This window comes from Leptonychotes weddellii, chromosome 2 (assembly GCF_054177405.1).
Source record: "Leptonychotes weddellii isolate Sample4059 chromosome 2, ASM5417740v2, whole genome shotgun sequence".
In the NCBI taxonomy this organism is placed as follows: domain Eukaryota; kingdom Metazoa; phylum Chordata; class Mammalia; order Carnivora; family Phocidae; genus Leptonychotes; species Leptonychotes weddellii.
Genome location: NC_138370.1, coordinates 110,198,294 through 110,224,909, shown reverse-complemented (window position 1 = coordinate 110,224,909; position 26,616 = coordinate 110,198,294). Strand labels below are relative to the sequence as shown.

The 26,616-nt window shown below is 36.9% G+C and overlaps 1 protein-coding gene across 1 annotated transcript in view; it reads left to right on the top strand.

The window, feature by feature from the left end:
* Positions 1-603: 603 nt before the first annotated feature.
* Positions 604-26,616, top strand: part of GRID2 (glutamate ionotropic receptor delta type subunit 2) — a 1,321,579-nt gene continuing 1,295,566 nt past the window's right edge. Inside the window, exon 1 of the mRNA XM_081813135.1 lies at positions 604-1,126. Coding sequence (XP_081669261.1) covers positions 1,039-1,126 — 88 coding nt within the window. The 5' untranslated portion in view covers positions 604-1,038. The remainder of the gene's footprint in view (positions 1,127-26,616) is intronic.

The following is a 26,616-nucleotide window of genomic DNA, read 5'->3' as shown; positions in this document are numbered from 1 at the left end:
AAGATTCCAAGGGAAATGAGAGCACTATTTTGTTTCTCCCTTGTATTGCAGATAGGGGGAGGAGGTGGTTATTAGAGAGAAGCTCTTCCTCTCTCGGTTCCCCCGCTCTCCGCTTGACAGCACCGCTCTCTCGCGGGCTCGCTCGTTCTCCTAGGTGATCCATTTCTAGGCAACGTGGGGCTAGTGCTGAAGCTGCCAGGCTCTCCTTGCTCGCTTCCTGCATCCCGCCAGGCGAACCGCTCCAAAAGCATCCTGCAGCCCGCAGGCTTCCCTCCGCCGGCCCGGCCCCGCTGCTCGCGCCCGGCGCAACTCCCCCGCCACCGCGCCCGAGCGAACCGGCTCCCCGGGCCCGCCTCGCCGAGCTCCGCTCCCTGCCTCGCGCAGAAAAGGAATTTTCTCTGCATTACTATCTGCATTACCTTGAAGTTCACTTTTACTACCCCTCTTGGAGAGGGCTTTTTTCCCTTCCCTGTTGGAATCTGGCTGCTCCGCTTGGAATCTCCTAATCTTTCCTTTCCACTTAGATTTTATTTTGGCAGCGAAACAAGTGATTCTCTGCGGGCCGTTGGGGCGGGGGCGGGGGGCGCTTTTTTTTTTTTTTTTGGTTGGGGGAGGGGGAGGGGAACATCCGGCGTAGAGTGTAGGGGGGTGGTCTGGTTGGAAGTTGCGGCGGAGCTGGGACTGGAGACCCGCGGCCCCGGCTCAGCGATGGGGATGGTCTGAGCTCCAGCCTCTCCCCCTGCCCGAGAGCAGCCGAGGCTGGATACATTTTTTTAAAAGCCAAACTGCAAACAACTCTGGCGACGCCAAAATTCCCCTCCAAGTGACACGGCTTTGCGAAGGAGGTTTCCTCAGGCTGGGCTCTCTTAATTCGCTCTGCCTTCATCAGCGACGATTAAAGGCTTTGCTCTGGCAGTAGGAATTTAGAAAAAAAGAAAAAGCTGCGCTAAACTCTATCGTGACCTCGAACTCTTCGGACTGGTTAAAAAAAAATATTGAAAGAGAAACCATCCTGAAAGAGATTCAGCATAGGAGGAGATGGAAGTTTTCCCCTTGCTCTTGGTTTTGTCCGTGTGGTGGTCTCGAACCTGGGACTTGGCGAATGCGGATTCAATCATTCACATCGGTAAGAAAGGGCAGGTGTTGCCTGTGGGTACTTTTAACGTTTGGGTTAGCAAATGTTTCCCTTTGCTTCCCCCTCTCCGCCCTCTGTGTGGCTTATTGGCGCTGGCTTCGGTTTATTGCTCCTTCCCGCTAACCTTCCCTCACACTTGTTCAGTTTTCTGACAGGATGTGGATGCTCGAACCTTGACTTGGGCTGTTGTTTCGCGGTGAATCGTGGAGTGTGTGATGGATGCGTGGGGGTCTCGAGTTTACCTCAGTTGTGCGTGTGTGCCGGGAAGTGCGGGGGGTGGGTTCTGACTGTGTCGGGAAAGGAAGTTTAATCGACTCTACCTTCCATATTCTCTCCCGGATGTACATTTGATCCATTAAAAAAATATCTTTAGGGGAAAGAAGAGGTGTGTGTCACCTGTGAGGCGAAAACTGGGGTGAGAGGTGGGGGGGAGCTCCCTTCGGATCGAACAGGTGGTTTTGCAACGTGAGCGGGCTGCGTTAGCCGCAGCGTTGTGCGATGGTGACGGGGTGCTGGCTGCGCCCCCAGCCTCCTTTTCCTCTTCCCGTCCTCTTGGCTTTGCGGTACTCGCGCAGAGTCGCCGCGACGGTGGCGGGAGGGGCTGGCGGCGGTGTAGCCGAGGACGGGGAGCGGCGCGCCTCGCTGCTTCGCACACCCCCCCCGGCCTGGCGCGGCGGCGAGACTGGCCCCCGGGCGCACGAGAAGCGCAGGGCGCGCGGGCTGCCCTCCTGGGCTGCCTTGCAGACACCTGCCTCGCCTTGTCTCGCGGTCAACTCTGAGTTGCCGCGTAAGGCCGGGAGCAAAAGCGTTTGGGCTACGGCCGGGCGGCCTGACTCCAAGAAGGACGCCGAGCCGGCTCGGAGATGCTCGTGGCCCCACCTATTGGCAACCAGACGGACCGGGACTGGCCGCGGCTGGCGCGGGCGCGGGCGCGGGCGGGGGCGGGGGCGGGTGGGGGCCGCGCGTCATTATCATGCACAGCGCTCGCAGCTTCGGGCTCCAACTCTTCTCACTTGCTAATCCGTAAGAGCTGAGTGGAGACGGGCTCCTGCAGCCTTTTCTGCGTTAATGCGACGATTTCCTTTTCGGAAATTCGTGTCCGCGGGCTAGCAAGGTTCATTTACTGGGATGAAGAGAGACCCCTCTTGGGGAATTTTTCTGGGCACAGGACTTTTATCTGTCCACACGGCTTGATGTTCTTCAAATTGAAGCGACAGATGGGTCGCAGCATCTCCTCCTTTAGTCCCCCTGCCCCTCCCCTGCGCGCTCTCTCTCTCACACACACACCCCCCACACACCCACTCCTCCCCACACACACCACAGAGTCCTGGAAGGGAACCTGCTTCAGGTGGCTCTTGTGCCTGCCCAAGCGAGGGGCTTCTGTCTGGTGTGTGCCTCCACAGCGGCCAGCCCCTCAGCTCCAGGGGACTCCTCGGTCTCAGACGCTGTCTTTGTAAACATGTCTGCCATTCTCTGTCATTTGTATCAGTAGAACCATATATGTCTGTGTATAAGGGGTAATGAGGTCAAGATTCGAAAAACCTTGCACTTATGCGTTAAGTAAATTAAGCACTAGATAGCTTGACTGCTAGATCACGTTTTGCCTGGGGGCTAACAGGGCCTGTGGGTTCAGAACTTTTCAGGGAGAAATCATGGCCTCGTTGAGGGGTTCAGTAATGTTCTGATAGAATTCAGAAACGAACTGTTCTCCTCTTAAAGAAATGACATACATTTATATCCAGTTGTAAATGACTGGAACAGGATGCAGATACATATATTACTATGGTACCTTTACGTTCATTTTATGATTAGGGGTTTCTGCCTTACGTTTTTCATCGCTCAGGAGAAAAGGCTTGTGGATAAATGCTTATTTTATTGCTTATTCTGTGGTCTACAGGATAAATATATTATTTGCAAACACCTACAGCGCTTGCTGTCCTTTATCAGCTGAACACTGTTTTGCAATGCAGTCTGATCATTTGTTTCTAAATAGAACACAACTGTTGTATTTTTCCCTTTGCATTCTGTTGTCTGTCAGTGTGACATGGCTTCCTTATTTATAACCAGACCAAAAAAAAAGGTAACTGTGTACAAATTACAGATTTCTTCAGAAAGCAGGTTGTATGCATGAACTGTGTATATCCTATTAAAAGGAATACTTATCAGACAATTTGACTTGAATGTAATTAGTACATTAGGCAAGAGGATTAGCTTCTTTTATAGGCTACCCAATATTGCCATGAAGCTGGCAAATTGATAATTGCTTCAAATGCTTCATATCTTTTATAATATATTGATAAATATTACTTCCCAAATTAAAGATGACCAAGACTAATTTGAGTGCATGTCAGAGGTTAAAAGCCCCTCCTGCTTCCACCTCCCATCCCAAAGTATAATAAATTCAAAACTAAATGCCCATATTAAAGTTTTAAACCATTAGTTAATATTCATGGGATCAGTTTACCTTGATGACTAGCAAAAGAGAATTAATTATCTTTAGGAGGTGATTGCTTTCATTTAAATATTTAATGGGAGAAATATGCTTATGGCAAATGTATTACTTCAGGATTGAAGGGATGAAAGTGATGGAACTGAAGGAAAAGTGAATATTTCAACTCTAGAGTTATAAGGAGATATGCAGAAATGAAAGATTTTTCTAGCCTCATGTGGTGTGTTCATGTAGAAAGTAGCTGCAATATGTAGTTCAGGCAAGCTGGAAAGATAAAAAAGACACTGCTCTAATAGGTTCTTTAAATATTGAATCCTTTTAGTGTTGAACAGAATTATATATATGAAAACTCCTTTCTTTCTCTTTGTTTCTATTTCATGCAGGTAGTTTTTAAAAGTCAATTACATATTTTAAACTCTAATGTATTTTATTAAACACATGAATTCACTACAATGATGAAATACATCATAATAGTTAAACTCCAGTGATTGGAGTGGCAGTGTATTTATTTCAGTAAAAAATGCACTAATATCATATACATAATTACTTTTTCTGTTAAATCACATTTTAAAGATATTTGATAATTACATACATTTGTTTAAAGCACGTTCATACACGTAATATTTAGAAATGAATCATCTCGATTGTGATATTCTTTGCCCCCCAAAAGAAAGGTCTTTTGACATATAAAAACTGCAATTTTGAATTATGCTTTTACTTTGAGCCTGTGCATTGATTGAGTAATTTCATCAGACCCACATTACTTGATTGCTTAGAAGTTTCCTAATGATCTGCATGCTGTAGGAAGAACCAAAAAATCGTGAGTGGAATGGCAATGATACTGTGTTTTATGAGGCTATTCAAAAGTCGCTCTGATTTATGTAGCTAGAAAGCTCGAAAGTCTTTGAGATTAGACACGCTGACTGCTATTTTCTTCATACATCAGTCGTTCCACACTCTTTACTCCCTAAACACAACAGGAGTGTAGAGCACTGCTTTAATTAAGCAGGGATTAGGTGGCATTTCCAGTCAACTGCACAGTTTGTGTTTTGCTTCAAATCTAATATGGAGGATCTCATGTTTTAACAGTTTAATGTATGCTCATTTCTTTATCTGGTTCCTGTGCTCACAGAACTGATTGAAATGAGCTATCCTCAGTTATATATCTTTATAAGGGTATGTTCAAACAGTGTAGTCACATATTACGAAAATCACTTGCAGGTTTTTCTTGTTATCAGTCATAGTAAAATACCTTATGCCAACAGGGAATAGAAACAAACCATTTATTTATGTTTTTCTCATAAGCACGAGATACTTTATCCTCTGAGATAATAATCATTAACTATGATTTGTTTGAGAAGCCTAAAACAATGCTCAGAATATTTTCATCACAAAAAAGTTCAAATTAAAGTACAGAACTGGTGGGTGAATAAAATGTCCACATTAAAAACAGTAATAGATGGCAGATTTAAAGCAACACTTTTCATGATTTCTGCACCGAGGACAGTTTTATCAAATATAGAATGTAAAGGTATTTCCAGAAAATGTACTGTGTCTTACACCAAAATATTTCTTTTACACCTCTTTACATAATATGCATTGGGTATGATAGCCCCCAGGAGTCATTAAGGACTCCTTGCACTATATAAGATATCTCAATGATTTAAATTATCCCTTTATTATTTACAGTGGTTGTTTGCTCTCTAAGTTATGAATAGCATATAAACTTCTGGAATGTATGAACAAGTAGTTTCTGAATTTAAAATAAGGGTGTTGGGGCGCCTGGGTGGCTCAGTCGTTAAGCATCTGTGTTTGGCTCAGGTCATGATCCCAGGGTCCTGGGATTGAGCCCCGCATCGGGCTCCCTGCTCTGCGGGAAGCCTGCTTCTCCCTCTGCCACTCCCCCTGCTTGTGTTCCCTCTCTCGCTGTGTCTCTCTCTTCAAATAAATAAATAAATAAAATCTTTAAAAAATAATAATAAAATAAGGGTGTACTTTACTATTATTCTTTTCTGTATCATTAATACAGTTATTTGAAGCATAATTCAGATGTGCATTAAGTTAGTATTATTAATCAACAGTATCAACTATGACATGACTAATAAGCCATTACACCAAGGACCTTTGCTTTCTACTCCGAGTGAAGCATACACCCAATAAATATCTCCTCTAAATTTTAATTCAAATATGAATAAAAATCAAGGTGATTAACTTTCAACTTTTTAAACAGTAGAAACCAGTTGAAATTATTAGGAGTAACGGAAGATGCATTATATTTAATTCAATTCCTAAGGCTAAGTTTATAATATTGTAATTTTATCTCAAAGGGTATTGTAATTTTAAAACCACACTTTCTAATCTGGAAGGTTTTTTTTTTTTTCCTTCATTTGCATATGTTATTTTACTATTAAAAAGTAAAATATTTGGTATTGCTTTTAGATTTTCATGATATTTCGGATTGTAGACAGCATATTGGTGAATAGCAATACTTACACAGTTTTACTCTAAATATAATGTTTATTAGAAAATACATTTATGGCTTATAAAGATAGCTTTGCCATTAGGTGTCACTGCATTCTGAGCTGTTCCTTTGTAGTCCTGTTTGAAAACCACGTGAGATTTTTTTTTAATTCTCTGAAAAAAATTCCATCCAATGAGGTCTATGATGCTATAAGATACAGGTGGTTTTTATTTTCAAACCAGAATAGGAAATATTATCCCTGTCTCTTATTCTTATAAAAATGTGGTTCTAGGACATGTCAACTCCCTCTATTCTCCAGGTAGATTAGATTGCTAGACCTAATGATGTAAATTTTTCACAAATTTAAAATACAGCAGAAATATATTCTTTAATACTTACTCTGCGCAAAAATCTAAGACACCAAAAATGATACAAATATGCTTATTACTGTTGGTGTAAGCAAATTAGTGGATGGAGTTTGTTAAGCAATTTCTTAACTGTGGTAGTTCTGCTTACTCATGGAACTTTTGAGGTACCGAACTAGATGATGTTTGTAACGTGAAACACACGTACACAGAGCTATGGAAAAAACATGTGGGCAAAAATACAGATATCTTTTAAAACAATGTCATCCATTGAGTTTTGTGCATGGGTCATATATGTTTTCAGATAATTTTGGCCTGGTAAATATTAAGTTTTATGTAGTGTAACAGTTTCTTCCAAACACATACAACTACCACCACCACTATCAGTCCGTTGGGTTTTTGTGGTGATTTATCTTTTTATAACCAGTGTCTATGATCACTTAGTAATTTTTCTGTTTATTTGATCTTTTTAAAGAAGCAAAATCTTCCCTCTAGCAAATCCCATTTGAAGACTAATGGAGATGAAACTTAGGTCAACTTTAATCTGATAAATTCATTTTAATATAAGCAAAATCACATAGTTAGAGAACGTAGTACTAGGTTAAATGAACACTTTGTCTTTTTAGACCTTATCTTGCACCAATATTAATTATAATAAATTAGTTGGAATAATGTGTTAAGAACTTAGGGTAAAATTAAGTGATCAGATGGATATCTAAAAGATAAGGAAAAATACTAAAGTAATTCTGGGATTGATTATGTGGATATTTGTGGATTCAAGTCATTTACATTGGTGAATTTTAGCATTTGGGTGTGGACACAAATTTCAGAATGTGAATTACATGGGGAGGGATGTTAAGACATAGTGAAAATGTTCTATATTAGAATTTAAGGGTTTGGGGCTAAGTATCAATTTTATCAGTGGCTAACTGAGCAAAATTGGAAAGTTATTCTTGTTTTTTTAATAAGATTTATTTTAGAGAGAGAGAGAGAGCAACTGGGAGGAGGGGGAGAGGGAGAGGGAGAGGGAGAGAAATCCACAAGTAGACTCCCCACTGAGTGGGGAGCCCCATGTGGGGCTCAGTCCTGGGACCCTGAGATCATGACCTGAGCCGAAATCAAGACTTACTTGCTTAACTGACTGAACCCAGGCATCCTGGAAAGTTACTTTCTTTAGTCTTCATTTATTATCAATGCTAAAACAAGATTTAGACTAATTTTCACTTAAGCTCTAAAATTATGTGAACTAAAATGAAAACAGATCCCTATATTTGAGGAATCGGGAGAAGGTATACAGTACAGTCAAGTCTGGTTCATATAGCTATACTTAATAGCTAGGTTCAGAGTGATTTTAAAAGAAGAAAATAGGGTGCCTGGGTGGCTTAGTCAGTTAAGTGTCTGCCTTGGGCTCAGGTCATGATCCCGGAGTCCTGGGATCGAGTCGTCCCACATTGGGCTCCCTGCTCAGTGGGGAGTCTGCTTCTCCCTCTGCCCCTCACTCTGCTCTTGTGCTCTCTCTCTCTCTCAAATAAATAAAAAAATCTTAAAAAAAATAAAAGAAGAAAATACCAGGGGAAATAAATGGAGCATAAAATCTTAATCACTAAAATTAAAATGAAATTTTTTTCAGTATGAACAGGAATTATACATAATATATTTGTTTATCAGATATTCTAGATAACTCCAATATCAGATTGAGAGAACTGGATTTGTTAGTTTTTTGTTTTAGATTCTGTTTTTGTTTTGTCTAGTGTCGATGCTAAGGTGTTCCATTCAATGCTACTCTTACAGTATACCACAATGTTAGTGCTTATTAAGGCTGACTGGACGAAGGAGTAGTCTTCTGTTCTAAGCAGCATAGATGACAATAGCCTTTAGAATTTACAAACTCAAAGCACACCAGGAATATTAGCATATGTTTGGTATCACTCAAAGATATAGAGTGTAAAGGAAATATCTGGTGTTTCTTCAGTATTCTTCATAATTTTCCATTCCTGCTCCAGGTGTTCTGGCTTTAACCCTATTGCCCACCAAGTGTGAAGCTGAGGCTGAAAGCATCCTTGAGTGAATAGAGGGAAACCCAGAGGCAAGCACAAGAAGTTTAGTATCAGAAGGCCTGCCTGTGTGTGTTTAAAAATTTTAGATCACTCTGTAGTCAATTTCTTATTAACAGATATTTTCACTCATAAAAAAGATTGAGTAATTAATTATATTAAAATAGCAATTCTTACAATTTTTTCTTTATCCCCAAATAATTCAGAGTACTATTGTAAAAATAAATTATTTTATTGGCCTAAGTACCTGATTTTTCCGAAGTAAACTTAAATAAGCCATTTGTTTCATTGTCAAAATCATTATAACTCTAGAAGTTAATATTCCTGAAACTACATGATAAGGTAGGCATTACTGTACAACATGTATGTGTGCTAATTGGGAGAATGTTCTTTCATTCCGCAAACATTTATTCTAAACCTACTCTCTATGGAATACTGTTTTTAGGTTCTGGAATTAAAATACTGAACAAGTAAGCTATGTCTCTGTATTTAAGGAACTTACATTCTCATGGGGGAGGCAAAAACCAAATAATGTCAAGTAGTGGTAAATTGTGTGAACAAAAATGAAAGAATGGCTGTTGAACAAAGTATGCTATTTTGAATACTGTGCTTTGGTAAGTCCTGTCTGAGGAGGTGATCACTGGAGCAGAGACTTGACTCAAAGAAAGAAAGTAAACTAGGTGGATATCTGATATCAGAGGGCACAGCAAAGGTAAAGGCCAGAAAGCAAGACAGTAAGGAATCATTTGTTTAAGGAACATCTTGAAAATCAATGTGGAACATATATGGAGTTTATTACTGAGCAAAGCAGTAAGTGGAAGGAAATAAGTGAGAGGCAACTATGGAGGATCCTGTAGGGGCTTTATAGGTCGTGGTAAGGTATTTAGATCTTCCAGGTATATGGGGAGTCTACTGGAAGATTGAGATAAAACATGTGATATGAAATGATTTATATTTTAGTAAGAGAATCTTCTCTGGGTGGACTGGTTGGAGTACAGATATGAAAATTAGTTTGAGGATAGTGAATTGGACTGGTAGCTGAAGTAGATGAGTGGTTATCAGATTGTGGATATATATTGAAAATAGAAATAGGATTTTCTGATGGACAGCTTGGCTAGAAGAAATCCAGAGGGAGTGAAGAGGCTTCCAAGATATTTTACTTGAAAGAGTGGGTGAAATATGTGACTATTTACTGAAATTGGGAACATGGGACAATGAGTAAGTTTCAGATAAAAATCAAAATTTGCATTTATTAAATTTGATATTTCTATTAAACATCAAATTTCAGAATTTAATTAGGTTGGCAGTTTATATGAGTTTGAAATTTCGGGTGGATGTAGGGATTTGAGCTGCACATTTGGAATTCAATATTTTAGATATGGTCTTGAAAGCTGTGAGGGGTAGCTCATTTAGGGAATAATCGTGTAGCGAGAACTCCCAAGACTGCCATGGGACATTCTAAAATGTTGAGGTCAGGGAGACTAAGAGGATCCAGGAAAAGAGAAAGATGAGTGGCCTGTAAGTTAGAAAGAAAACATAGTACTGTGTGGTGTTTTGGAAGCTAAGTGAGGAAAGTATTTCAAGGAGGAAATGAAAAACCCTGTCAAATTCTGTGGATGAAAATTGTTGATAAACATGACTTTGACAAAAGTGCTTTCAGTGGACTGGAAGTGACAGAATACTGATCGGGGAGGATTTAAAGATTTAATGGGACTTGAGGAACTCTCAGTTTTTCTCTAAGGGAGAACAAGGGAGTGGTGGGGGTGGGAATATGAGGTAAAAGGTGAGTTTTTTTTTTTTTTTAAAGGTGGGGGTTAGGATATATAGGGTAATTTTTTAAGTTTCAAGTATAAGAACATTTTCAGTTAGAGGATTTAAAATAAATTTTCTCTTTTTATTCAAACCTATTGGATTCCTGAGTTTGGATAGTGTTTGAATAGCACTGTTTTATTTATTTTTGTTTGTTTGCTTGTCCTTGTTGCTTTTTGTTTTGTTTTGTAATCTGGGACCAAGTGAAACTGGGCCCATGCCAGTGGATGAGAGAAGTTTAGATGTCCTCTTTGAAATAGACTCTATTAGTTGTTCTGCATTTGTGCTTCACTTAATTTCCCAGATTAGCACTAAAATTTAGGTAAAAATTTTTTACCTGAAATTATGAGTGGATTATACCTTGAGGAGTATTGGTATACCGTTATAAATAGAATCAACATTTAGTTTTTTAGTAATATATTAGTTTTAAGAACACATAATATTCCTGTATGATAAATGGTATCAAAATAGTATGAAATCCTCTTGTTAAAGTAGATATGTTTGAATTGATTATGGGTTTCCTCTAAGTAAATTCTACTTATATATTTGATATACTTAAAAAAATCATTTGGGACAATTTTTAAAAAATAGTTATTTCATAAGGCAGTGCATATCATTGCCACATAGAAATTAAATGACGAAAGAGATTCACCTGATTTTAATTTTCAGTGACACCTTTAAATATTTCCTTTTATAGAACTTTCACTTCTGTTTGTGCTATACTATAGCTGACAGATCTTTAGTCATAGGTGCAAATGAGGAAAGGAAATGTTCTAAATTTTCTAACCTCAGAATTTAGCCTTCTGAAAATGAACCTTAGTTTTCTCATTGGTCTCTTATTAATACATAAGTTATGTATATTTCATTGGTCTGCAGCTAAAATAAGAATATGTGTATTAAAATAAGAATGCCGATAGCAGGTGAATTATATTTGTCTGTGTTCTTTGTCATATCCAGTGCTATCTGCTCTATAAAAATATGTTGTCTTACGAGACAATATAATATGAATGTCACATGTTGTTTCTGCTTGGTTACATCTATTAATTAATGTATAAACATGGAATATATGAACAGTGAGGAGATAGCTGTCCTGTGGTTTGGACACAGCAATGACTGATTAAAAAAAGCAAGCTGTGTATGGCTGGAGCCAAGGAACATAATTAATGAAATATATAATATCAAAAGTGATTTTAAACTTGCTAGTTCATAACTTCCTGGGGTGGTGAAATATAATCATTTGAAGGAAGTGTTTAGCAGATTTAAATATAAATTTAAGTTTAATAGCCACCTAAAATTTGTGGAGGTGCTTAGTGTACTTAACCTTGATATCATTAAAATGGCATGCCCCACAAGCAACACCTTTTAGATTGGCTTATTATCTTAAAAACCAAAGGCCAGGTAATATCTTAGGAGTTAAAGTGGGACAAGAGAGTCCGTCCTATTTTTCTGTTGTGTGGAGCTTAAACTGAATTAAAATCTAGAAGACTGATTCTTTCTTCTGATAATCTCTACAATCTGACAACAGAGAAAATTGTTGGGAGTATAGTGGCAATTATGATCTTGCTCTTCAGTGTCCAATTTCTTCTTTGTGACTTCTATAAACGGCAATAACAGAAAACTAGTGAATTTTTATTTAGAAATGCCAGAAATTCTTACATAGCCCAAAGGACGCATGGTTTTTTATGAAAACCATTATAAATTTCTTATTAACAAAATTATTGAAAAAAATTTAACACATCATTAGTGTGGTGGTGAGTCAAACACAGACTTGAGAAGGGATTACTCTTCTGTTTCCTGGTGGTGTAGTCATGGTGAGTTTTGGATATTTTTTATAATTCATAATTTTCAAGCTGAAAAATCATGATTTATATCATTATCTTCCATTTGCAGAAAATATACTTTCAGGGTTACATGAAAACCATAACATGTGCCCTTTTTTTTTGAACAAATGCTTATTGAGCACCTGTTACATACTCAGTTGATTACAGAGCTATTCATATAAGACATGTTTACCATCCTTTAAAAACTTTTATGTATATCTGCCTTCTGAGATCATATTATAATGTTAGGAAGCTGAAGTAGAGCAATTTAGGACTCGCAGTTGGATGACTATGTTCTACTAGGTCGTGGGAGATTGGGATAATTCAACAAATGCCATCTTTATGGTGCCCTTAAAGTGCCGTAAAACAAACATATATTTCAGGTAAAAATATCAATGGGATAGGGAGATTACCAGTTAAAGAAGGTCTTAATTTATTTTTTTATTTTTTTTTAAATTTTTTTTTTAAAGATTTTATTTATTTGAGAGAGAGAGAATGAGAGAGAACACATGAGAGGGGATAGGGTCAGAGGGCAAAGCAGACTCCCTGCCGAGCAGGGAGCCAGATGCGGGACTCGATCCAGGGACTCCAGGATCATGACCTGAGCCGAAGGCAGTCGCTTAACCAACTGAGCCACCCAGGCGTTCAGAAGGTCTTAATTTATAATAGAACTTTCTTTGAGTCTGATGTTTGCTCCTTTACCATGTTATACCTATAGACTAGAAAGACAGTGCAGTCATGTGCTAGCACGTGCTAAGGAAAAGTCTCTGCCATGTTCCGTTTTTTCTCTTATTCTTTTCATTTTGTTTTCTATAGACCCTAGTAGTTGTGCTCTAAGGTCAAATAAAGGAGGAAGTAGCTTTAAGATCCAGTTATTCTGTAATTAATAGAAATAACGAGTTCCTTTTAAATTTAATGGGACATATCAGATCATTCCACTAAGCATGGTTTCTTGGGTATGGAGAAATTAAATTACATTTTCTTTTTTTCTTTACTTTTGAACCTGCTAGTATTACTGTTTCATGTTACTAATCTGTACTTTGTTCTGGATGTATAAAACATCAATGAAAATGACAGTTTTATACCCTAGCAAACAAAAGGGAAAAATTACCTCACTGAAAAAGTAAAATTAGTTACTTTTACAAATAGAATAAGGACTGTTGGGAAAACATTTTTTTTTTTTTAAAGATTTTATTTATTTATTTGAGAGAGAGAATGAGACAGAGAGAGAGAGCATGAGATGGGGGAGGATCAGAGGGAGAAGCAGACCCCCTGCCGAGCAGGGAGCCCGATGCGGGACTCGATCCTGGGACTCCAGGATCATGACCTGAGCCGAAGGCAGTTGCTTAACCAACTGAGCCACCCAGGCGCCCCGGGAAAACATTTTTATACCAACTTTTAATTATGTAAGTGTAATTGAGACTAGGACAAACAACAAAAATTGAAAATAAGGGATAGTTCAAAAACTAACTGACCATTACTTGTATCTTTCTCCACAAGAGTCGTTGTTGTGGTTGATAAATGGTTAATAAATAGCAAAACTGCCTGCTCTCATTTTTTCTGTTTTATTTTTCCTGTCTACCCTTCAGTGGCAATGCTAATGAGCAGGAAATGGCCAAAAGCAAGGAAGAAGGAGCAAAGCAAAGGGTTTTAGATAATCTATAAACCGGAAAATCAGCCCCTGAATGCTCATATGCACAGGCTTGCTGAGAAGAAATAGTTTATTTTCTGAAAATATTGCCCAGATACTGAAGATAGAACTTGCTTTTGGCTGCTGGTTTTGTAAGAGAAGTGATGGTTCCAGGCCACCAAAGAGGAATACTCTGAATAATACAGGCTAGGGGCAGAACGAAGAATATTTTTGAGGAAAAGAGTGTCCTTCAGGGGAGATGCTGCGGACAGCCAGGACCTCTGTGATTAGCTCAGTTCCATGTGTCATGTCTGTGGTGATTTTTTTTAAAGGAAATATGTGGAATTCAGCTCTACCTTTTAAACACTTTAGGTAAATATGTGAAAATGTGTTGGATTGACATTCCTATCAATATGTGTTGTGTACTGAGCATCTACATTGTATATTCCCAGTTGGCTTCTAGCTGTTGCTATATTATATACAATAAGGAAAAATTTGAACAGTGCACTTTAAAAAAGAAACTGTGAAGCATGTTGCAATGGTAAATACAAAAGCCTGGTTAGTGGTTAATTGAGGTGAAAAGTGGGAAGGAGGGAAGGTGATGTGATAAAGGAGAGGTGCGTGGTTTCAGCACTATTGATCATGTCTTATTAAGCTGAGTGGTTGTTACACAAATGTTGATTTCATATATATTTCTATATTCATATGTTTATATAAGTAATATATACTCTATATATTCATATATATATATTTGTAAGTACTAATATATCTGCTGCTGTTGTGTCTGCTCACTGAGAAATCTACTGGTTCAGTTCAGTTCTACCATGGTTAGGGAATGAGATTTGTCTTTTGAGACCCCATTCACCATAGAATGTGGCTCAGTCTCTAACACTCTTTGGAGACGATGAGAATACAATATGCCAGGATCATTAAATGGCAAATCAGAGAATAATTCAGAAGTTTGTGTTCAAGCATGGCACTCTCTGTGATGGATTCAACAAGCAAGTCACTTTCTCTACTACTGAGGACTTTCTTTGAATCTTTGTTATCCTTTCAGTTTGGGTAGGGAGTATCCTGAACTGTTTAAATGAGAGAGAAGAGGGGAAGGGATGTACAGAGAGAACAACTAGGTTAATGCTACGAGACATAGCTTGTAATATTCCATGCTTTTAATATTTTATAATACATATTTAAAAAGCTAATGTATAATAGTTTTGTAATTAATAGTACACTGGCATTAGCATCTTCTCTCTCACCTTGGGTGAGAAAGTATGACCAATTCTTTAGTATCTTAGAAATACTACTGAGAAGAGAATTTTTTTTTCTTGATCTTATTTAGATGTTATTCTCTGCTTATGGAAACTGATAATGAAGCTAATTAATATTTTAATATTAACTGTCCTTAACTCCAAATACAAACTAAGATAATATACACTACTGATAAGTAGAAAAGAGCTTTTTGTAGCCAGGTGAGCTTATGATGTGGCCCTTGACTGAATTTCCAATAAAATAGTTTATTTTAATCCATATAAAGCAGAAGGAATGAAGACAACCTTTCCACAAAACAAACTTGAAGGCAGAGAAGGGGTAATTTTTTTCCAGCTTTATTGAGATATAACATGTATCTTTATTGAGATAATTGACATTTAACATTGTATAAGTTTAAGGTATGATCTGATACATTTATGTTTTGCAAAATGATGAACATTAAGTAGTATTTGCTAAAACCTCCATGGCATCACATAATTAGAATTTCTTTTTGTGGTAAGAACATTTAATAGCTACTTTCTTACCAACTTTCAAGTATATAATACTGTATTATTAGCTACAATGACCAGGCTGTACTTTAGATCTCTAGAACTTGATCTTCTTATAACTGGAAGTTTGTACCCTTTGACAAATATCTCCCCATTTCTTACACCCTCTACCCCTGGTAATCACCACTCTACTCTGTTCTCTGAGTTCAGCTTTTTTTTTTTTTTAAGATTTTATTTGTTTATTTGAAAGAGAGAGAGAGACAGAACGAACAAGTAGGGGGAGTGGCAGGCAGAGGGAGAGGGAGAAGCAGGCCCCCCGTGGAGCAAGGAGCCTGATGCGGGGCTCATCCCAGGACCCCATGATTATGACCTCAGCTGACGGTAGACTCTTAATTAACTGACTGAGCCATTCAGGTGCCCCTCTCTGAGTTCAGCTTTTAAGATTACACATATAAGTGGTATCCTGCAATATTTGTCTTTTTCTGTCTGACTTATTTAACATAACTGCTTTCAAGGTTATTCAAGTTGTCACAAATGGCAGGATTTCCTTTTTTTCTAAATATTCCATATATATATACACACACAAAATTGATATGTATATCAATTTTGTCATCAGCTTTCTATTGTTCAGTAAAGTATATTAAATTATAATTACCTTCTTCCTTCCCCCAAAACTCATGCAACTCAATTATTTTCATTTTGAATGAAAAAAACATGTGGCCAGTATAAGTTATCCTATTTTATAAATTGACTCTCATGGAAAAAAGAAGTTTGTTCACCACTGTCATGGGAAAACAATATCTGCCAGGGATACGTTTTGGCCAAAGCCAGAGTTATGAAATAATGTGGCAAAAGAGAGAAATAGCACGTAATTTAGAGGAAACATAAATTTCAGTGGAGGTTATGGCAAGACAGGAGACCAGAAGTTAAGAAGATCCCTGTGAGATCTGTGGGAATTCTTTAAATAATTTAGGCTAAGAAATGCCCAGCTTTGTGTTATAAGATTTATAGTGGCAAAAAAAAGAAAGGAAAAGAAAAAGATCTGTAGTGGCAATGTGTAGATGGTAACCAGTTAGAAGACCTTGGCAGTATTCTAGGTGAAGGGGGGGGTGCCAAACAGTGGCAAGTGGGGATGGAGAGGAGAATTTGCGTAGGAGAGATGCTAAGGAGCTTGCATCCATCAGTGTGGTCATTCTTTAGAAGTGGGAGTAAAAGAAAGTCTAACATCATTCCTGAGTACTATCTTGAGTGAGCAGATGCAGATGCTATTCACCAACATGGGAAACAGAACAGAGAAACCAAGTTTGGTTTGAACTTAGTATTATTTTAGCATGACTGTAAAGTGTCATATCCCAGATAGCAGCTTTCCAATAATCCGCCCTCCTGACTCAGATGGAGAAAAGAAAGGTCATTCTCCATAGAAATCAATCCTATTTTGATCTAAAAAAGGAAACTGTTTTTCTGGTCATTCTTTCCTAACTTTTCTTTCAGATCCAGTGCTTAATAATGTAGTTTCCTATTTAAAATGTGATCCATTTAAAATATTGTTGAGCTACTTATATTCTGAAAATAGTAATTTTACAACGCTAAGAGCCTTAGGATTTTTAATTACTGTGTGTGCTTATTTATAATTTCAGAATTATTAATTCTAAATATTACTGACCTTTTAAAGTATATATCTTCATTCTCATTTCTTAATATGAGTATAATTTTTTTAGATTTATTTATTTTAGTGAAAGAGAGAGAGGGAGGAAGAGTATGGAGGGAGGGGCTAAAGGAGAGGAAGAGAGAATCTCAAGCAGGCTCCCTGTGCAAGGTTTGATCCTAGGACCCCAAGATCATGACCTGAGCCAAAATCAAGAGTCAGACACTTAACTGACTCAGCCACCCAGGTGCCCCTTAATATGAGTATACTTTATAAAAATCAAAGTCTGGAATTAATGAGACTTGTGCTGTTAATTTATATGAAAATTATGATAATTATTTCCAATCAAAATGATTTAATGTATTTTAATTTATTTTATTTTTTATGTGTAGAATTTAGTGATTTATCACATACAATAGCTGGTGCTCCTCACAGTAAGTGTCCTCTTTAATACCCATCACTGTTTAACATCTGCCCACACACACCTCCCCTCCAGTAACCATTTGTTCTCTATAGTTAAGAGTCTGTTTTTTGGTGTGCCTCTCTTTCTTCTGCCTATGTTCATTTGCTTTGTTTCTTAAATTCCACATATGAGTGAAATCATACGGTATTTGTTTTTCTCTAACTTATTTCGATTAGCATAGTACCCTCTAGCTCCATCCACATCTTTGCAATTATCAAGATTTCATTCTTTTTTATGCCTGAGTAATATTCCATTGGATGTATATATATATGTGTGTGTGTGTGTGTATACACTACATCTTTATTCATTCATCAGTCGATGGACATTTGGGCTCTTTCCATAATTTGGCTATTGTTGATAATGCTGCTATAAACATTGGGGTCCATGTATCCCTTTGAATCAGTATTTCTGTATTCTTTGGGTAAATACCTAGTAGTAAAATTACTGGGTTGTAGGGTAGTTCTACTTTTAACTTTTTGAGGAAACTCCATACTGTTTTCCAGAGTGGCTGTACCAGTTTGCATTCCCAGCAACAGTGTAAAGGGTTCCCCTTTCTTCACATCTGCCAACACCTGTTGTTCCCTGTGTTGTTAATTTTAGGCATTCTGACTGTGTGCAAAATAATTTTAAAATTAAATGATCTTTGACCATATATTAGGTTATCAGAAGTAAAATTTTAATTTCTTGTACATGATTGCTATTATATTACAAGTAGAATCCCCTTATGTAAATAAATAGAAAGGTAACATGGAAGGGTAAAAGTATTGCCATAGAATTTTGTATTCTATAATTACATGTAATCTGCAACATAATTAGCTGAAGGAAAGGAACACTGTGCTTCTAGGATGGCAGAAGCAAAGCCTGAAATGGGACACAGGTCCCATTTAGAACATACTAAAGGGATCTTTTGGGGACTTCAAGCCTCATTTTTTAGTGTTTCAGAAAACTCTGCTTCATAGTTAAGGATTTGTCTTCTCAGATAAGAAATGTTTGCAAACACTGATCTGGAGTCAGAATATGAAAGCAGAGCCAGTGTGTTTGCATGTGCGTGAAAACACTGGTTGAACTGAGAAGTGGAAAGGAGTAGATCCAAACAAGCTAGTGTTCTTTCTGCCTCTGTGTGTCTTTGTTCAGATTTCAGCCTGTTTTTATAATACATAGTGTCAGTGCTTAATCCAGTAAAAACAATTTAGGTATGAAATTATTAGAATTTAAGTTCGCTATCTCACTATTTTTTATTCTTACTAAACTGATCACTTGTAAGAGAGCCAAAATGGAAAATTGAGCGCTCGGTTGGGGAGGAGGGTTTCTAGCATCTGTCAATCTTGCTCTCAGGCTCTCTAATTGGTTTTAGAGTAGATTAAGGGATTAGACATTTAGAGTCAGTGAGGGATAACCTGAGTGACTTGAGTCAGTCACAACCTGTGATGATTGATAATTTTTGCATCTTAAGTGATCAGAGAAGCATATACTACTTTAAGCAGAAGCACTGGATTTGATGTCCCAGTTCTATATTCAGATCTTGCCTTGGTCACTTTGCTACTTCGTAGCTGTGAAGTCTGGATAAGTAATGAAACTTTGAAAATCTCAAGTTTACCTGCTCCTGCTTCCTCTCCACCTCATTTGTTATAAGGACAAACTGTAATAAAATTTGAAATATAGACATGAAGATTCCACAAATTGTCAGTATTCATACTTCAGGAGATTGAACCTGCAATTTAAAAATACTGCCCATCATGGCCCTTGGTCTGGGTTGTGTGTTAGAAAGTGGTTGCCACACCTTAGATCAGATAGGATTCCCTGTTTATTCTCTGTTCTTGAAACATTAATTCAGATTTACAACTATGGCTTTTTTTTTTATAGCATATAAATCAAAGTTGAAGGTCATTATTAAAGTAACTGAATTTAAGGTTAGCTATTCTTTCAGAGGTACTATTTCACTCTAAATTTATGTGAAATAGATGGCTATTTTTTTTTTTTTTTCCATTGATACTGGTATTTACCCATGTCTTTGTGGCCATACCCTTTAATTTGAAATAGGGTGATCTTTATTATCCAGACCAGGACTCTTTCGAGAGTAGAAATGGCAGTATTAAGATTTCTGTTGGGGCAAAAGGGACAAACTAGGGCTGACTGGAGGCAAACAGGGACAAGGCAGCAGTCTTCTTTCAAATTCCTGCCTGGAGGCATGTAATTGGTTTGTACTTTGGCCCAGCCTCAAAGCACCCCTAGGCATATTCTCTTTCAATAGGCAATAATTCTGTTTTGGCAACAGGTCTAACCTTCCCCTTTTCCAGGTCTTTTAAGCTGATTAAAGAAATAGACTTAGGTTTTGTTTTGTTTTATTTTTAATTACTTAGAGCATTTTTCTTTACAGGCAGGAGAGGAAAATAGCTAAATATAGGTTGTCTTTGTTCTGACAAACATATTTAACTGATTTTTTAAAAAATAGGAATTAGTATCTGCAAATGTTCCCTTTATTGTTTACGTCCATTCTCCCTATCTGTTTGACTACTGTTCCTAGCAGAACTCATTGGATATTAGCAGTTGCATCAACTTGCACTTAACCTCAGATGCTGTATGTTTGGGAGTAAATAAAGAACATGTATTCTTACATGAGTGGATTGTTCTAAGAAATATAAAAGCAGTTTACAACAAAGTTTAAATTTCCTTCAGTTTTCCGTCCTAAAGAGAGAAATTGCCAAGAAAATGTTTTTAATTTTAATTTTTTATAGAAATATATTACAAACTAGCAAATACTCTAAAGAGGAGGATAGACTTAGTTTCAAAGGTGTATATTTAAAAATAACTTAATTTTTCTTATAGGGGACAAACATAAAATTTATTTTGTGATTTTGAATTAATTATACTACAGCTACGCTGCTATCTAATTGAGTCAGCCTCTATACATTTCTCTCTCAGATGTATGCCCTTCTTCACTTTGGTTTGAAAGTAATTAAATTGTCTTAACCTTCCTTTCCTTTCTGTTCCAAAGTCTGGTTTTATCTCAAGAAATGATCAGGTGATGCCCTCACACTCTTGCTTTTCTCCTGAAATCCTAGTTCATATAAACCTTATTTCCTTTTCTTCACTTTTGGCAACCCAGTTATGACTTTCTGTGTTTTCCAAATGTGAAACTGAGTTTGAGAACATCCTTCTACACTGTGCTCTAGAGAAGATTGCAGTTTCTTCCTTTCTTCATCTGTGGTGATTTTTAGACTTGGGTAGACCCTGCTCCTTAGGTCATCTTCCCTGTAGAAATCATAGTCTTAGAGTTGGAAGGAATATTAGAGATTGTCTGTGGTCTAGAGTCCTACTGTTGCTGATGAGCAGATTGAGAGGTTAAGTGATTTGAATGCTGCATAGATAGGAATTTTTGAATAGTCTATTAAGCATAATTTTTACTGAAAAAAGTAATTATATTCACATCACCAAAGAGGTATTAATGGGCAATTGGCCAGGAGATAGAAATAGCCCAATTACGTAGAATTGGATAATTGTTTTCATTAACATAGGGTCCATTTTACCTGTGTTCCACTATATTGCTGTAGAGTACTGTAATTAATTCCTTTGAAGCCTGCTAATATAATGTTAGAGGTAGTTAACCCAATTGTTGGAGAACTATTCCCACAAGCTGCTAGGGGCAGTGAGTATATATATCATCTTTTAGAATTTCTCCCAGAATTTAAGCATAGTGGAGTCTAGCCAGATCCAAATGCTCTTCCTCAGACTACATACTCTACCCCTCCTTCCTCACTGTTTCTCATTCCTAATCCCCTCCTTCTCCCCACAAATCCAGGTTGGGGTTCTTATATTTACTGTAGTTCATTCTGTCTCCATCAAAACATGTTACTATGCATTTATTTTAATTGCTTGAAAATATGCTATTTCCCCTTGGTTCCTAGCATTCTTGGGGACAATTTATTTCAACATTCTCAACCTTAGTGTTTTCGTATGTAAAATGTAGATATAACCACTTATTTTGAAGGGACAAATGAAAGTAAATTAAATAAATTAGAAAAATTAGAAAAAAAACAGTGACTGAACAAAATGAGCTTTCAATATATATCAGTTTGCTTTCCTCTTTCTTCACTGTCCTCCATCAAAACTTCATAAATATAATATTTTATTTAAATAATTGTCCATTTTATTTCTATTTTGTGTATATTTGCCAAATACCTTAAAGCTAGAATTAATTAATTTTTGTAATTATGTCAAGTGAAGAGGAAAACGGTCTTTGAAAATATGGGCTATTTATATTCTCATTTTCTAACTCAAACAAAGAGATTTGCTATTTTTTTAACAAGACAGAAAACACCTCAAACAATTTTATGGATTTTTTTTCATCCTTTTTCTTTTTTGCTTGTGAACTTTCATAAAATAGATGATTTTCTAGTTACAAAGAAGCTGATCTTTTTGCTAACTGGATTCATTTTGAAATATAACTCTTCTTTAAGTCTTCTTTCAAATCCGTTTAACTGTACTTTCTATATCTTTAAAGTCACAATCGCTTCAACTCGTATTATTGTCTGACTTTTAATGTGCATACTACACTAACAAATTAATTACCTTCTAATTTTATTTTAAAATTATTCATTTTTTCTAAACCTCCTAATGTTTACTCTACTGAAATGTTTCTTTCTTGTGTCCCATGTTTATATATTAAAAAAAAAAATAAAAAACAACAACTATGGGGAAAAATTGTGTTTGATGAGAAAATAAAGGGTGAAGTCACAGGAATTTGGTAAGCATTTAGTTCTCTTGGCAATTTTACATATCACTACTCATTTACTAATTGTTCTTTTTTTTTTTCAGTTAAATTAGACTTCTCTTCCAGAATTGAGCTATTAATGTGATTTTAACCATTAGAGCTACCTCCACAGGTTTATAACTGATTAAAAGTCACTAAATTATTTGGGCAGTTGAAGATAAATCACTACAATTTGTGAAGAACCCTGAATGTAAAATCCACAATTTGATTTTAATTTAAAGATACTTTAATGAAAAAAGACTTTGTGTGGTACATTTAGAATTACCATCACTCAAAATAATGCCTCTATAGTGCCTTTAGAGTATATAAGGGTGTATTGAACTAGTATGTCCACTTTGGGTGCCACTATTATGAATGTAACAAATAGATATAGTACCCTTAGTTCTACTTTCTCTCTCTGTGAAAATGCCTAGAGGATACTATAGAAGAGAACAAAAGAGTATAGTGAAAATGACTAAACCCATTCTCTGTAATGAGAATAACATATCAGTTGTTATTCATAATTATATATAAGAACCAATAATTAAAGTGACTTTCAGCCGTCACAATATGTCAATCATTGTTGGAAAACCTTTGTAGATATTATCTCATTAAATTGTTAATATAACCCTCATAATGCTGTCATCATTCCTCTTTTGCAAATGAGGTTAAGGGAAGTTTAGCAGTGCTATATAATTTACCCAACTTCATTGAACCACAGAACATAAAAAATAGGGTCTGACATCTGTTCTCCTTTCTTCCCTTCTTATGTATAGAGAATAGTATTCTTTTTTCAAAAAAGATTTTATTTATTTATTTGACAGAGTGATAGAGGACAAGTAGGCAGAGAGGCAGAAGGAAAAGCAGGGTCCCCACTGAGCGGAGAGCTGGATGTGGAGCTCGATCCCAGCACCCTGGGCTCAATCCCGGGACCCTGGGATCATGATCTGAGCCGAAGGCAGACGCTTAACCTACTGAGCCACCCATGCAACCCTAGAGAATAGTTTTCATTGGGTTTTTATCTATTCCATGCATCTCATGCTTTTTTTTTTTTTTTTCCTTTGGTAATCACTGTGCCAGTAAGAAACCAGATTCTCTTTTAAGAGCCTTCTCTGATTTTCTAATCCGTGTGGTGCAGGGTACCCCATGCATTTCTCATCACGTCCTAATATTATTTGTATCCTTGCAGTTGATTTTCCATCAACTTGAAAGAAAAAAAAAAGAACAAAATATCTATTCTAGTGAGTTGTCATTAAAAAAAAAATTCAACCCTAGTTTTGTTGGTGCTTTATGAATGGTATTATTTTATTCTGCTTTTCCCTGAGTCATAAAATATCAGTGATTAATTAAAACATCATTAATAGGCTCTGTGTCTATATCTTTTTTAAAAAAATATTTATTTTAGAGAGAGAGAGAGCGCACACATGAGTGGGGAGGGACAGAGGGGGAGGGAAAGGGAGAGAGAATCTCAAGCACTGAGCTCAATGCAGGGCTTGATCTCACAACCCTGAGATCATGACCTGAGGGGAAATGAAGAGTCTGACAACCAGCTGAGCCACCCAGGTGCCCCTGTGTCTATATCTTTAAGTGTCTGTTCACTGGTTTCCAGTTGGTTATCAGTGGATTATACAAGTACTTGAAGCTAGCTTAAGTCTTCATTCCCATTAGTCCTAGAAAATTAAAGATCTGTGCTTACCTATGTTCCTGGCTGTAATTCTAAATAAAGTTCTTTGTGCCTTTTTAATCTCTGGTCCTCACTGGGAAAACCTCAATCAGATCCTCATTTTAGAGTAGATCTTGTGCCAGGGAGTAAGCAGACATGTCTCACCTATGTTCTATTTTACCTTCTTTCCCACTAAGAGATGGGAGTGGTTAGTTACCATGATTCCTTGGCTAGATCTTTAGGGTAAGCTAGTCAGGCCCTACATAAAATACTTGCCAACAGTCTTCCCTTATGAGAATCAAATTGATTTAATTTATTTCACAGAAATGACATACCTGTTTTAGTTTCACATCTTTAAAAAACAAAATTTCTAAAAAAATAAAAAATGAAATTTCTAGATTGTATGTTTTAATGTGTTCTTTCCTGAAATTTTGTTTTCCTCTAATCCATCAGACATACCAAACTTTCTGAACATACATTCTTTGTTGCCCCTCTCATGTGTGGAATAGAAAGGAAATAAAAGAAAATTATAATGATTAATGTACAACATGGGACATAGTGCATTATTTACAACAAACTATTTTTATATTTGGTGGGATGATACGTTGTCTTAGGTAAGGGCCGCCAGGAAAGAAAATAAGGACAAAGAATAGGTTACTTTTACCAATATATTTCAAATAAGCTTCTTATGTATATTGATACATAAGGTGATAATGCTCATCCACTTGAAGCTGTACAAAGATAGAGACAGAAATGGCAAATGTCTAATAAGAGCAAAACAAATAATACAAAAATTCAGGAGGAAAAATGACCTTTATAGAGTGCCTAATAGCTGCATGTGGTTGAGGTCTCTGCTGGAACAGGACAAGGGCTGCATCCTGTGCCTTGTTAAATGTTCTTCTCTGCAGGAACACTGATGCAGCGAGAGAGAGGGTGCAAGAGAGTGACAGATAGGTCACTTCAGTTAATGTCAGCCAGATAAGTGACTGCCACTCAGTAGGCCAGAGATTTGCTGAGGGGAACTTTGTGAAGTTCAGTCAGGATAGTTGAAAGTAAAGATTCAGACAAAATAACAGAGTAATTCACCTGTGTTCATTAGGAAAATGATGATAATTTGTTTCTATGATACGCAGTTATACTCCTGCTATATTTGTATTAACCTCTGTTAGTTTCTCAAGTAATCATGCAAAAGATACTGGTATCTCTTTTCCTAGAAAGGACAGATGTAATACTAAATTTGCTATAGCGTAAACCTTGTATCTTCCCTTTGTTTCATCTTGAATTGTCTTGTTTTGAAATAGTGTTTTATGCTAATTGTCACAAAGAACATAATAAAATGTAACTTGAGAAAAATCTTTGTTATAGGTAACTAAAAACAACATTTTTTTTTCTGTGTATTCAGAATAAAATTTAAGAAGCAGAAGTACATATAAAAGATGGATCTTTTAGGAATGTGCTTTCCTAACTCCTATACCCAAATGTTAGTTAATACCTACTGGAAAGTGTTCCTCTCTCAATATTAATTTGTGGTTTTCATGTTTCACTTTTATGTACTTGCTGACTATGCTTTAATCATGTATATTTGAAGCAGAGAAAAGATTAGACTTGGACTTGAAGCTGGAGTAAGTCATTATATCACTTTTTTCTTAAAGAATTAACACTTCAGAGCCTTCTCATCCTGGGTAGAGGTTTATATGTATGTGGTCCCTTGATAGTAGTCATCTTTCCCATGTTTAGATTTTTTTTTTTTTTTAAAGATTTTATTTATTTATTTGAGAGAGAGAGAGCACAAGAGGGGGGAGCGGGAGAGGGAGAAGCAGGCTCCCCGCTGAGCAGGGAGCCCGACGTGGGACTCGATCCCGGGACTCCAGGATCATGACCTGAGCCGAAGGCAGTCGCTTAACCAACTGAGCCACCCAGGCGCCCACCCATGTTTAGATTTTATCATCCAAGACTCTTAACCCTAAATGATTACTATTCCAAGAATAACAATTCTAAATGGTTAAGTGTCATAAGTGGATTAGAACCTAAAGTCCCAAATGCTTTTTCTGTAGGCTGTGACTATCTACGAAGCTGATGGTACAGAGTTGTGCCTTCTGGCTCCTTTCTAAGCCCACTCCATATAAACTTTGGCATTTATTAGAGAAGCGAAGAAAAAAAAGATGACATCTACACACTAATTTCAGTGTTTGTGGGTTTCCCACAATCATGCTAAATTGTGTAAATACCATCCAACCATACTCATATTTCTCCCAACCTGCTTACTCTATTTTATGTATACTTATTGATTTAGTGTCCTCTTCATTATCTAAAATATAATATTGGTGGATAAAGTTATTATCTTATGTATTTTTTTCATTAAAATAATTGTCATGCTATCTACTCAATAGGGTTGTTTGGAGGCTCAAATAAAAAATTACAAAGCACAATAATATATATTTATTTTTTAAACATTCATTATACTATTGTGGAATATCTAAATGTATGAGGTATTCTTTTATACCCTGGGTGTACAGTGATAAATAAAACAGGGAAAACAATCAAAAGCCTTGTCTTCTTGGGCGCCTGGGTGGCTCAGATGGTTAAGCGTCTGCCTTCGGCTCAGGTCATGATCC